The following is a 13609-nucleotide window of genomic DNA, read 5'->3' on the forward strand; positions in this document are numbered from 1 at the left end:
TGTGGGGGACTTGGAGGGGACAGCACACCTGCGGGGACATGGCAGGGGGTGGTGTGGATTGGTGGGCAGAGCAGTGTAGTGTCACCTGCTGAACCCTCCCCCGCAGGTGGCCACACGGCTGCAGTCGGCTCCCAACCCGGCGGTGCTGCTGACCCTGCGCATGGACTTCACCCGCATCCTATGCGGCCACGAGCACTACGTGACCCTCAACCTCCCTTGCTGCCCCCTGTCACCCCCGGCCTCACCCTCGCCCTCCGTATCTTCCACCACCTCGCAGGTGGGCTGGCCTCACATCTGCTTCCTCTTCTTTACCTATGACCTCTTACCTTTCAGCCCTTCTCGTGTGGTTCCCTCATCTCTGTCCCTTTCGCAATAGGCCACTGCCCAGGGGACTGACCCCTTACCTCTGACCCTTCACCTCTGACCCTGCATTCTCAGCAGTTTCCTGGGAGGACCAGCTTCTGATTTCTCACCCCTAAATCCTAACTCCCAGACTGGCGTTCCATCTGCCATTTCTCAAATCTCTGACTTTGGACCCTGTGCCCTGTCATCTCACAGATGAGTTAACCCTAACCTCTCACCTCTGACCCTTGGCCCCTGGTCCCTTGCTTTGTCCCCCTCTCCAGAGCTCCACCTTTTCCAGCCAGGCCCCAGACCCCAAGGTGATCAGCATGTTCGAGCTGAGTGGGTCGTTCCGGCAGCAGCACTTCCTGGCTGGGCTCCTGCTGACGGAACTGGCCCTGGCCCTGGAACCTGAGGCCGAGGGGTGAGCACAGGCCCTGCCTGGCCGCGGGGCGGGAGGAAGGTCCAGGAGCCACACCCACTCTGTCCTGAGCACCTCACTACCCCACAGGGCGTCCCTGCTGCACAAGAAGGCCATCAGTGCTGTCCACAGCCTGCTCTGTGGCCATGATGCTGACCCCCGCTACGCCGAGGCCACTGTGAAGGCCCGGGTGGCCGAGCTATACCTGCCACTGCTGTCACTGGCGCGGGACACACTGCCACGGCTGCATGACTTTGCTGGTCAGCAGGGCAAGGAGGGGTGGGGTCCCACAATCTGGGGGCCTGAGTGATCCCACAAGGCTCAGATCGGGAAAGGTGGGCGAGCATGTTAGGAGTAAAACCATGGGTGTTAGGATCAGAGGAGTGGGTCCAAGTCCTGCTATGGGGCCCCAAGAAAGCCATTAACCTCTCCGAGTCTCAGATTTATCACCTGTAACATGGAGACAGTGGTAGCACCAACTACTTCCTAGGATTACGTGAAAATCTGAGCACGTGTAGTACTGGGATATTGTCAGCGTGCAATACATGGGAGGTGAATTATCTTCTAGAAAGAGGTGTGAGGAGGGAAAGGTGGGGAACATCAGTTGGGGCCCTGTGTTCGTTCATTTCTATGCACTTTCATTGGCACCACCGGTGGACAAGTGTGTTCAGTGGTTGGAAACACAGACCTGGGATTGGTGGGTTGATCCCCTTCGTCATTCGGGGGAAACTCTCAGTTGTTATCTCTTGAATTTTTTTTTCTGCCTCGTTTTCTCTCTTCTCTCCTCCTGAGACTCCAATTACACGTATGTTAGACCTTTATGATCATGTTACAAGTGTCTGCTGTGCTCTGTTCTGGTTTTCATTCTGTTTGCTCCCTGTGCTTGAGTTGGGAAACTTTCTATTCATATGTGTTTGAGCTCACTACTTCTGTCTTCTGCTGTGTCTGGTCTTCTATTAATCCCCTCCACTGAGTTCTGAATTTCAAATTTTATATTTTCCAGTTGTAAATTTTGATTTCGTTGTTGTTGTAGATTCTAGTTCTCTGCTGAAATTCTCCATTTTTTTAACCCATGTTTGTGCATCTTTTTTATTTTAAAGTTTTGCTCACTTCAACATTTGATCATTTCTGTGCCTGCTTCTATTGTCTTTTCTCCCTTATCAGTCACCTTTTCCTGCCTCTTCACATCTTCTGATTTTGTGTTGTATTTTGGACATTGCATGTAAAAGGAACATCAGGACTGAAGCAATGTCATCTTTTCCCAGTGAGCATTCCCCTTTCTCTCTCTTAGGCAGCTAGGATAAGGGGCTGATCACCTCAATCCAGTCAGGAATTCAGCTAGGTTAAACTGGGCTGGAGCTTTAGTAAAACTCAGTTGACTTTGACCTTTTATTTCAAGACTCTCTGGAGTGAAACCTGTTCTGTATTTGTTGGCAGCAACTCTCTCTCTCTGATGAGACTGTGTTTTTTGGGGAGGGGGGGAGTGGAGAGAGTACTCTTTTAAAATCAGAGATTTTTTTTTTCTTTTTTTTTTTTGGCTGTGTTGTGTCTTCGTTGCTGTGCACGGGCTTTCTGTAGTTGCGGTGAGCGGGGGCCACTCTTTGTTGCGGTGCGCGGGCTTCTTATTGCAGTGGCTTCTCTTGTTGCAGAGCACAGGCTTTAGGCGTGTAGGCTTCAGTAGTTATGGCATGTGGGCTCTAGAGCACAGGCTCAGTAGTTGTGGCGTACAGGCTTAGTGGCTCCGTGGCATGTGGGAATCTTCCTGGACCGGGGATTGAACCTGTGTCCCCTGCATTGGCAGGTGGATTCTTAACCACTGTGCCACCAGGGAAGTCCAAGATCAGAGATTTTGGAACCAGACTGTTTAGATTAAAATCCTAGCTCTACCATTTACCTACTGTGTGACCCCAGGAAAGTAACTTAACCTCTCTGTGCCTCAGTTTCTTCTTCTAAAGAGTAAGGGTGATAAAAGGACTTATCTCATAGGGTTGTTTTGAAGAGTAAGAGTTAATATTGTTAAAGTGCTTAGAACAGTACCTGACGCAGGAAATGCTATGTAAGTGCCAGTTGGTGCTATAATAATAGCAGCAGCATTTATTATTGTGGTTGTCACCATTGCCATCATCATCATCGTCGTCATCTCTATAATGACTGCTCCTGTGCACCAGGCCACATTCTAAGTGTTGAGTTTAGAGTGGCCAGAGCAGATATAGTCCAGGCCTTTGTGGATCATAGAAACAGTTGCATGATGCATGTATCTAATCACAAGTACAATAAGTGAGCTCTGGGAGTCAATAACTAGAGACTCCACCCTGGTCTGGGGGGTGGAATCAGGGAAGGCTTCCCTGAGGAGGTGACCTGTGGGCTGAAATTTGAGACAGAGACAGCACTTAACCACGGTCTCATTCTTTTCTCGACCCAGAGGGTCCAGGTCAGCGGTCAAGACTGGCCTCTATGCTCGACTCAGACACAGAAGGGGAAGGGGACATGGGAGGCACCATCAACCCCTCAGTGGCCATGGCCATCGCTGGTGGCCCCCTGGCCCCTGGCTCCCGGGCCAGCATTTCCCAGGGCCCAGCGACAGTGAGTACCAGCCTTGTCCCCAGAGACCCCATCCAACATTGGATTGTTTTTGTGCCTGCGTCTAATGTCTTTTCTCCCTTATCAATCACATCTTCCTGCCTCTTCACATGTCTTGTGATTTTATTATTGTATTTTGGACATTGTGTGTCCGATAACCTGGTAATGGAATTTATGCAATGAAGTACCAATTGGCCAGGTCTCATCTTAACATGGAGAAAAATGAAAGTCACCTCTCTCCCTTCTGAGTGCCCTGTCCCCTCTCTGCCTCCAGGCTGCTCGCTCGGGCTGTGCCCTCTCCGCCGAGTCTAGTCGGACCTTGCTGGTGTGTGTGCTGTGGGTCTTGAAGAATGCTGAGCCAGCCCTGCTGCAGCGCTGGGCTGCGGACCTGGCCCTCCCTCAACTGGGTCGTCTCTTGGACTTGCTGTACCTCTGTCTGGCTGCCTTTGAATACAAGGTTGGAGGGGTGGGCAGGGGACTGGGGTATAGGAGGCAGAAGAAGCAGGACCAGGTTAGCCCACAGAAAAGAGCAGAGTCAACCTCGAACTTATTCTCCGTTCCTGCAGGGGAAAAAGGCCTTTGAACGTATCAACAGTCTCACGTTCAAGAAGTCACTGGACATGAAGGCCCGGCTGGAGGAAGCTATCTTGGGCACCATCGGAGCCCGACAGGAGATGGTGCGACGGAGCCGTGGTGAGAGGGAGATGTACCCCATGCACGTCCCTACCCGGTGCCTCCCAGCCTTTGTACCAGGGGCCCCAAGGCGGGGACCATCTCTGCCTCTATTTGGCTTACTTTTCCCAGAAAGAAGTCGACGCGTTATCCCCGTACACGTGGGTGTCTATGTTCCCTGTTCACGTCTAACTGCATCCACTCCGCAAGCATCCACGTCACCCAGCGTCCTCACAGGGATCTCATGTGTGTGGGATCCATTCTCATGGTCACGTGTGTCTTTCTGTTTTTGCACATCTGTGAACATGCACCTGTGTGTCTCAGAGAGGAGCCCATTTGGGAACCAGGAGAATGTACGCTGGCGGAAGAGCGTCACACACTGGAGACAAACCTCGGACCGTGTGGACAAGTGGGTGTGGGCAGGAAGCAGTTTGCTGGGGTTAGACCAATGTCCAGAGAACTGGCGTCCCCCCCGCCCCAGGGCAGCCGAGGGAGGGGAAAGACCTCAGCCGTGGGGTGAAGTCTGGCCCTGAGAGGCCCCCTCCATCCCTCCTGTCCCCTCCAGGACCAAGGATGAAATGGAACACGAGGCCTTGGTGGATGGGAACCTGGCAACCGAGGCAAGCCTGGTGGTTCTGGATACACTGGAGATCATCGTGCAGGTAGGGCTTGATCCAGCACCTCCCTCACCTCTGACCCCACCACAGGGCCTTGTGATCTCTGACTCCAGAATCCCTCTCCTTTCCTGACTCGATAACCACCCCAGTCTCTAACAGCTGGATTTCTGGCCCCCCAGACGGTGATGCTGTCAGAGGCCCGGGAGAGTATCTTGGGCGCGGTACTGAAGGTTGTGTTGTACAGTCTGGGCAGTGCCCAGAGTGCCCTCTTCTTGCAGCACGGCCTGGCCACACAGCGGGCCCTGGTATCCAAGGTGAGTACCTCTGACAGCCACGCTTCTTAAGAGTAACAGTTGGGCTTCCCTGGTGGCGCAGTGGTTGAGAGTCCGCCTGCCGATGCAGGGGACACGGGTTCGTGCCCCGGTCTGGGAGGATCCCACATGCCGCGGAGCGGCTGGGCCCGTGAGCCATGGCCGCGGAGCCTGCGCGTCCGGAGCCTGTGCTCCACAGCGGGAGAGGCCACAACAGTGAGGCCCGCGTACCGCAAAAAAAAAAAAGAAAAAAAAGAGTAACAGTCACAGCCCATTCATTGAGCAACTGTTGTGTGCTCAGCAGCTCCATGAGGCAGGCAGACACTCCTTAGCTACAGCTTGCAGAGGAGGGAACTGAGGATCAGAGTGGCAGAATTACTCACCCGGAGTCACACAGTAAGGGCTTAAACCCAGGTCTGACGCCAAAACCTGCTGGGCTTGGCCCGAGAAGGCAGAACACAGACCGATGCTTCTGCCCATGTCCCCATCGGGGACCTTCTGAGCCAGAACGGGGAGGGGCTGACTGGTGTCTGTCCCACCCTGGGGGCCAGTTCCCAGAGCTGCTGTTTGAGGAGGACACAGAGCTGTGTGCCGACCTCTGCTTGAGGCTCCTGCGACACTGCGGCAGCCGCATCAGCGCCATCCGTACGCACGCCAGCGCCTCCCTCTACCTCCTCATGCGCCAGAATTTCGAGATTGGCAACGTAAGTGGGGGTGTGGCGGTGGGGGTGATCTACGGCTCTGGGGAGGGCGGCCGACTAGGGGTCTTGACGCGATAGACGCACGGCAGGAGGGGAGAGGGGTGAAGTCAGTGGGTCGAGCAGGCTCTGGTGTGAGGGTCCGAGGTCCACAGTCAGGCGTGCTCTTCCTCCCCGGCCTACCCAGAACTTTGCCCGCGTGAAGATGCAAGTGACCATGTCGCTTTCGTCCCTGGTGGGGACAACGCAGAACTTCAGCGAAGAGCACCTGCGACGTTCACTCAAGACCATCCTCACCTATGCCGAGGAGGATGTGGGGCTGCGGGACAGCACCTTTGCTGAGCAGGTGACCCCGCCGGACCCCCGCCCGACCTTCCGCAGCCAGGGTCTTTGCCCTGCCATGCTTGACCCCTGACCCCACCACCTCGGCTCCGTCACTCCTGGCCATTCCCCCGTTCCAGGTCCAGGACCTGATGTTCAACTTGCACATGATCCTGACTGACACGGTGAAGATGAAGGAGCATCAGGAGGACCCGGAAATGCTCATTGACCTCATGTACAGGTGAGGAGGGCCGGTTGGAACCTTCAGCCATTCACAGACAGGTGAGGGGAGAGGAGGTGGTGAGAGGGACAGGTGGGGAGGGAGCAGGTGAGCGTACAGGTAATAAGAGAGACAAGTAAGGATGGACAAGTGAAGAGGGACCAGGAGAGGAGACACGTGAAGATGACCAAGTGAGAGGGCAGATAGGTGAGGGGCCAGGTGAGCAGACAGGTGAGGGCAGGTAAATGAGCAAGTAAAAATGGTGCCGGATGAACATACAGATGAGGGTGACAGAGGAGCACAAGAATAAGTGAGGGGGACAGGTAGGAGAGACAGGTGAGGTGCTAACCCATGAAGGGGTGACAGATTAGAGGAACAAGTGATTTGGAGGAGAGTGAAGGGTATTTAGTAAGAAACTGGGGAGTGGGAGATGGGGGCCCGGGTGATGGAGACAGGGAAGGCAGGGGGCATACAGAAGGGATGGGCCTGGGCAGACCCAGAGTGACACTTGTGGGGGTAATGAAGAGATGGACAGGTAAGGAGTGGGATAAGTTAGGAGACAGGTGAATGGGGTAAAGGTGAGGAGATTGGCTGGGGCAGATGGGTGGGGTCACAGGTGAAGGGGATGGACAAGTGAGGGGTGAGCAGGGGGGCAAGGTGAGTCTCCATCCTCCTCACATCCCCCCTCGCCTGGGTTCTAGGATTGCCCGGGGCTACCAGGGCTCCCCAGACCTGCGGCTGACATGGCTGCAGAACATGGCGGGGAAGCACGCAGAGCTGGGCAACCACGCGGAGGCTGCGCAGTGCATGGTTCACGCAGCCGCCCTGGTGGCCGAGTACCTCGCTCTGCTGGAGGACAGCCGCCACCTGCCTGTGGGCTGTGTTTCCTTCCAGGTGAGCGGCAGGGATGGGGGGGATGGGGGGTGGGGTAGTGGCGGGCAGGGGGTGGCACACGTGGGCCGAGGACCAGGCTCTGATGCCACCTCCCACCCCAGAACATCTCGTCCAACGTGCTGGAGGAGTCCGCCATCTCTGACGACATCCTGTCGCCTGATGAGGAGGGCTTCTGTTCCGGGAAGCACTTCACGGAGCTGGGGCTGGTGGGGCTGCTGGAACAGGCGGCCGCCTACTTCACCATGGTGAGGCCTGGGGCTGGGGCGACATCGTGCATCTGCTCATGGGCCCGATACCCGCTCCCAGAGCCTCAAGGTGAAGCTGCTGCCTGGACCCTTTCTGGGCAGGGGATTTGTGGAGAAGGACTGGGATCCCTCAGAGGCCCCGTTACCTGCCTTTTTCCCCATAAAACCCTTGAATATATTTAGTTACCATTTTAAATTCTTTTTTTTTTGTTTTGTGCCGCACCCTGTGGCTTGCAGGATCTTAGTTCCCCGACTAAGGGGACTGAACCCAGGCCCCCCTGCAGTGAGAATGTGGAGTCCTAACCACTGGACCACTAGGGAATTCCCTAAAATTCTTTTTTGTTATAAAAAATTTCAAGAACACATAAAAGAAAGTTGTATCCCCACCACCCCCCATACCCAGCACTCAAATTCAGTGACCACCTATATTTACCATCCTGTTTCAGTTCTTTGCATCAAGCCTTCTTCTTTTTTTTCCTTTTTTTCTAGAGGTTTTTTTTTTATTATCGTTGTTGTTTTTATTATTACACTTTGCTGGAGTCTCAGAGACAGAGGCCTTGGGAATAAGCCAGACGGTAGACACAGATCTCTCTAACAGTCAGCAAATAGCTCAGGATACCTGCTGTGTGCCAGGCTTGATGCTGGCCCTGACTGGGGGCCAGCGGCACTCAGGAGCGGCCATTACCATGTGCTGGGAGGCAGTTGGGTGTGGAGGTTTTAGACACCATGCCAGAAGGGCCGGCCTTCAGGTCCTGGCCCTGGGGAGCCCCTCCACGTCTCTGAAGTTCAGTTTCCCCTCTGAGGAATGGAAAAAGATGATGACTTCTCCCACCAATGAAGGAACATGGGTAGAGTGTAGATGTACACAGCACCGGGTCCATAGTAAGCATGGTGGAGACCACAGAGGATATTTGTAGGGGCTGAGTGGAAAGGCTGGTACCCCATCTGGGGCAGGTGTGGTCAGGGTGGGCTTCCTGGAGGAAGTGATGGAAGATGGCGCCCTGGAGGGTGGGTAGGAGCATGGAAGGAGGGTTGTTCCAGGCAGGAGAGAAGATCAGGGCTGGTGCTGGAAATCCTGATGTTCCACCCCCAGGGTGGGCTCTACGAGGCAGTGAATGAGGTCTACAAGACCCTCATCCCCATCCTGGAAGCCCACCGCGACTACAAGAAGCTGGCTGCTGTGCACGGCAAACTGCAGGAGGCCTTCACCAAGATCATGCACCAGGTGGGCCCAGGATGCCCTCTCAGACCCTGCCCTCAGCCCCAGCCCCTGGCCCCTGCTGAGCTCAGCTGACCTTGACCCTTCTGTCCCCACCCACAGAGCTCTGGCTGGGAGGTGAGTGGCCACCTGCCTCTGGTCAACAGTGGTCAGGCACCACCAGGGGGCGCTGGAGGAGCACAGCTGCCTGGCCGCGGGGGCTCAGTGGGCGATGACGCACCCCACTACTTCCCCCCCGGAGCCCCCCTCCCTGCCCCAGATCTCCAGGGCAGCCTGTGACTCACCCAGCTGGGAGCTCTCCAGAGACACCCCTCCCTCAGGCAGGGCCAGCTTGGTCACTGCCTGGAAGGGGGGGCCTCCAACTTCCTCTGTCTCTGTTTCTCTTTCTCTCTCTTTGTGTCTCTTGGTCTCTTTCCGTCCACCTCTCCCTGTCTCTGCCTCTCTCCTTGATCACTCTCTCTGTGTGTCTCCCTTGGTTTCTGTCTCTCCCTGTCTCTGCCTCTCTCCTTGATCACTCTCTCTGTGTGTCTCCCTTGGTTTCTGTCTCTCCCTGTCTCCCCAGCTTCCCCCAGGGTCTCTGCTCATTGCCATTTAATGTCCCCCCTCTCCCGCCTCTCCCCGACTTGGGTCTATTTTTAGGCATCTCCTAGTTTGGGGAGAATTTTCTGGCCAAAGATGGCAGGAACCCAGAACCAAGGGGGGAGGACTGGGTGGGAGCTGGGCGGGGCGGTTAAGTCCTCTCCCTCCCCGGATCTCCTGTCTCTGCCCATGGAATAGCTCTCATGGGGTAGCATAACCAGGACTCTGGGGGTTGGGGGCTGTGACCTCTGACCTCACCCATGACTTTGTCTCTCTGCCCCCTGCTCCCCACCTCCATCTCCTGGTACCTATCTCACCCTGCCTGGATCTGCCTTGGTGAGTGAACATGGAGCCACCCCCATCCTTCCCGGTGAAAAGTAGCCTACCTGGAGGGAGGGGGTCCTTCTTGGCAAACTTAGATCTGGGAGGGGAGGGAATGCACTGGAACAAGGGAACTAGAGCCTCTGTCCCAGAGCAAGAAACGGCCACGCCTTCCCTCAGTCACTCATGCATATGAGCACCTACTGTATACCCAGACCTATAGGCATTGAGGACCTAGTTATGAGCAATAGGGCCCCGGTTCTCATTTCATATTGAGATCCAGACTCTGAAGAACTGCATGGGTCATGAGGGAGAATCAGAAACTAGGGGTTTGTGTTAAATGAGAATAAAGATTTGTGGGAGGTAGGAGACAGGCTGGGGAAAAAGAGTGAGGGTGTGGGCAATTGGCAGTCATGTGGGTCCATGCCCCTGCCTGTGCCTGTGATGCGATGTTCTTAGGGTGTCCGGGGTCCTCCGCCCACGCCCACCTCTTCTGCACGTGGGGCCTGAGGACCCATGTGTCTCTGGCGTAGGGGGACCTCCAGCAGGGCCTCCTGGGCAACAGCAGCTTTCCCACAGCCCCAGCGTGTGTTCGGGACATACTTCCGCGTGGGCTTCTACGGTGCCCGCTTTGGTGACCTAGATGAACAGGAGTTCGTGTACAAGGAGCCATCCATCACGAAGCTGGCCGAGATCTCACACCGGCTGGAGGCACGTCCTGGCGGTGAGGGGGGGGGGTGGACAGGGCACTGGGCTGCCCTGGGGCGGGGTGCCCTGGGACAGAGCACTGGGGCTGCAGTTGTGAGTCAGCCCCGTGTTCTCAGGAGTTCTACACGGAGAGATTTGGGGAGGACGTGGTCCAGATCATCAAAGATTCTAACCCTGTGGACAAGACCAAGCTGGACCCCCAGAAGGTGAGGACTCCTTGCTATCCCCCCAGGGACCCCAAAATCCTATATTCAGGGAGACTCCAAGTACTATAATCCTGTGGCCCCTCAAATCCTATATCTCTGGGAAACTCCAAAGCTTATCTTCCTCGGGGACCCCACGTCCTGTTCCTCATGGGATTCCCAAACATCCAAAGGAGATATAGGGAGACCTGGGAACCCCAGATCCAAAGCCCCCAGACCCAAGGAGGCCCAAATCCCCTTTCTCCAGGGATGGGGCCCCTGCGGGAGGCCAGCAAGCCCCAGGTGTGTGTATTGGGGCTGAGAGCCTCACCCCTGAGCCCCGTGCCCCAGGCCTACATCCAGATCACGTACGTGGAGCCGCACTTCGACACCTATGAGCTCAAGGACCGGGTGACCTACTTCGACCGCAACTACGGGCTGCGAACCTTCCTGTTCTGCACGCCCTTCACGCCGGACGGGCGCGCACACGGAGAGCTGCCCGAGCAGCACAAGCGCAAGACGCTGCTCAGCACAGACCACGCCTTCCCCTACATCAAGACACGAATCCGAGTGTGCCACCGGGAGGAGGTGGGCGGGGCCCAGGCCTGGGGGAGGCCCAGGGAGGGGAGGTACAGAGACCCCAAAACCAAGGGAGGCCAGGGACCCCCAAACTCCAACCTCCAGACCCCAATCTGCAGACTCAAACCCCTACTTCCAGACCTTGCTGACCCAAGGCTGGACGAGAACCAGACCAGAGTTATCAGAACCAGACAAAGGCAGCTGAACCTTGACCCCCACCCTGCCAGACCCAAGCAGGCAGGAGCCCCAGACCTGGTTCCTTACAGCCTCTTGTACCCCTGTCCACCCCCAGCTGGGGTCCAAGCTGCCGTGGGCTGGGTTGGGTCAGCACATCCTCAGGCCCCGACGTGTGCCCGCTCATCTCTACCCCGCAGACAGTGCTGACGCCAGTAGAGGTGGCCATTGAGGACATGCAGAAGAAGACCCGGGAGCTGGCCTTCGCCACCGAGCAGGACCCGCCTGATGCCAAAATGCTGCAGATGGTGCTGCAGGGCTCCGTGGGGCCCACTGTAAACCAGGCACGGTCGGTGGGGTATGCAGGCTGCCTGAGGCCCCCGGGGGCCGTGCAGACATCGTCACAAGCCCCTGTCACCCCACAGGGTCCACTGGAGGTGGCCCAGGTGTTTTTGGCCGAGATCCCGCAAGACCCTAAGCTCTTCAGGCATCACAACAAGCTGCGGCTCTGTTTCAAGGACTTCTGCAAGAAGTAGGCCTGACCACCCCCCCAATCAGAGTCCCTCTAACCCCCGCATTATGGCTCTCTGCCTATCTGACTCCCCAGTACAGCCTGTCTATAAACCTGAGCCCCCATTGTAGCCTCTCTGATTTCCATTAAGTCACATCCACCTGCCGGACCCCCATTATAGGCTCCTCTGCATGCCTGACCCCAGCTCGCGAACTCCCCACCTCTGGTCTTGCTTTGTCTTCTGAGTGTCAGCCCCTGAGCATCTCCTGCCATCTGGTCCTCCCTCAGGTGCGAGGATGCGCTGCGGAAGAACAAAGCCCTGATTGGGCCGGACCAGAAGGAGTACCACCGTGAGCTGGAGCGCAACTACTCCCGCCTGCGGGAGGCTCTGCAGCCTCTGCTCACCCAGCGCCTGCCTCAGCTGCTGGCGCCAAACACAGCCGGCTTCAGGTGCCTGACCCAGGCCTCCCACCCTAGAGAGGGAGAGAGGGGGCAGGCAAAGCCAGGCAGAGCTTGGGGGCCGTCATACACGTGCACATCAACACGGGTGCTCAGGGCTTTGCACAGTCATGTGACTACTCAGACACGTACACATATTCAAGCTCAGGGCAACCGTTTCTGATCATTTCCCAGGTGTGTGACTTCATTTTTCTGAGCTTCAGTTGCCACATCCGTAAAATGGGCGTGATTCACATCTCCAGTGGTGGATTCTAAGAGAGAATTTCTGATTCCATGGTCAGATCAGAACCAATGTAAAAGGAGCCAGGAAGACCATAGAAGACCTCCTTGGAGGAGGAGGGCGGAGGAAAAGGGGGAGGGGGAGGAGGCTGGGGAGCATTATGGAGTTGGGGGCCCTGTGGCCATGTTGATCCACTTCACTCCTCCCCCAGGAACTCCTTGAACAGAGCAAGTTTCCGGAAGGCTGACCTCTGAGCCCACAGGGCCTGAAGCCACACCCAGAGGAACCAGCACCCTGGACTCAGCTGTCTGTGCCTTCCTGACAGTCTCCCCCACTGCCCACTCAGCCATGGGGTGACCACATCACACATGGGTCTGGGTCCTCTGTCCCTCTGTTCTCGTCTGTGTGCACTGATGCCTCTTACCTTTTCTAATTTAAAATGGTTTTTATAAACAGCCTGTGTGGTGTGGTCCCTGGGAGCTGGGTCCCATGTGCACCCTCTACCTGCACACCCTGATTGTTGATGCATAGACACTGAGAACCAGTTGGGTGCCAGGGACATAGCAGTGACAACGGATGCAAATTTCTGCCCTTGTAGAGCTGACATTCTAGTGGGGAAGGCAACACACAAAGGACAATGTCACATGTGTGCAGGGGGAATAATAGTAACATTTATTAAACTCTCGTTAAGTGCCCAGCCCTGTATAATTGGCTCCCGCAAAGACACTGCCCCGTTTATGGGCCTTTCTGCCTGAGGGACCTCTATTAGGCCCCTGCTTCATGGTTATAGAATCATCTTAACACCACTATCAGACAGGCAGCATTCTTAGCCCCATTTTACAGATGGGGAAACTGAGGCAGCAAGTAAAGGCTTGGTGGAGTTAGGATTGGAGCCCAGGTCTGGCTGGCCATGGAACCCGGGCCTTAGCTACGGTCTGTGCAGCTTCGCGCTGACCCAGCCCTGCCTTCCCGCCCCGCGGTGGTCACGCCACCGTGTACCAGGCCTGTGCTGGGCGGCTTCCAGCCCTGAGCCGGCGGGGGGTGGGGTGACCTCCCGCAGACGCCGCCGCCACCACCGCCCTCCCTCCAGGAGCTGGATCCCGGCCAGCCCCGCCCTCTCCCGCCCCCCGCAGCGGCCCAGCGGCAGCTGTCGGGGGGGAGGACAGCGGTGGTGGGACCCTGCCCCGAGGACAGGAAGAGGGGGCGAGGCCGGATACCCCACGCGCGCACACACACCTGCCCGTCCAGGTGCGATCGTGTCCCCCCCCCCATCCCCCTCAACAGTGGCTGGGCCGCTGGCGACTAGAGGGGCGGGGCCAGCCCGGGGGCGGGGCGG

General features: G+C 56.7%; 1 protein-coding gene across 12 annotated transcripts in view; it reads left to right on the top strand.

Annotated features, from left to right (window-relative positions):
* The window catches only part of DOCK6 (dedicator of cytokinesis 6), a 42753-nt gene extending 30025 nt beyond the window's left edge, over nt 1–12728 (top strand). For 9 of the 12 annotated variants that reach the window (XM_030879748.2, XM_060297099.2, XM_060297100.2 and 6 more), the window contains 23 exons: nt 107–277; nt 627–766; nt 854–1023; nt 3186–3346; nt 3618–3800; nt 3910–4036; nt 4340–4424; nt 4581–4677; nt 4812–4946; nt 5495–5647; nt 5829–5987; nt 6103–6203; nt 6884–7076; nt 7178–7321; nt 8415–8546; nt 8643–8657; nt 10026–10151; nt 10265–10354; nt 10682–10918; nt 11284–11427; nt 11509–11615; nt 11883–12044; nt 12485–12728. In XM_030879748.2, coding sequence (XP_030735608.1) covers nt 107–277; nt 627–766; nt 854–1023; nt 3186–3346; nt 3618–3800; nt 3910–4036; nt 4340–4424; nt 4581–4677; nt 4812–4946; nt 5495–5647; nt 5829–5987; nt 6103–6203; nt 6884–7076; nt 7178–7321; nt 8415–8546; nt 8643–8657; nt 10026–10151; nt 10265–10354; nt 10682–10918; nt 11284–11427; nt 11509–11615; nt 11883–12044; nt 12485–12527 — 3075 coding nt within the window. In that variant the 3' untranslated portion in view covers nt 12528–12728. Of the gene's footprint in view, nt 1–106; nt 278–626; nt 767–853; nt 1024–3185; nt 3347–3617; nt 3801–3909; nt 4037–4339; nt 4425–4580; nt 4678–4811; nt 4947–5494; nt 5648–5828; nt 5988–6102; nt 6204–6883; nt 7077–7177; nt 7322–8414; nt 8547–8642; nt 8658–9988; nt 10152–10264; nt 10355–10598; nt 10919–11283; nt 11428–11508; nt 11616–11882; nt 12045–12227; nt 12394–12484 lie in introns of those variants that run through there. The other 3 variants (XM_060297097.2, XM_060297103.2, XR_009563550.2) reach the window with 3 other exon arrangements.
* The last annotated feature ends 881 nt before the right edge of the window (nt 12729–13609 follow it).

Source organism: Globicephala melas, chromosome 3 (genome assembly GCF_963455315.2).
Source record: "Globicephala melas chromosome 3, mGloMel1.2, whole genome shotgun sequence".
Classification (NCBI taxonomy): Eukaryota; Metazoa; Chordata; class Mammalia; order Artiodactyla; family Delphinidae; genus Globicephala; species Globicephala melas.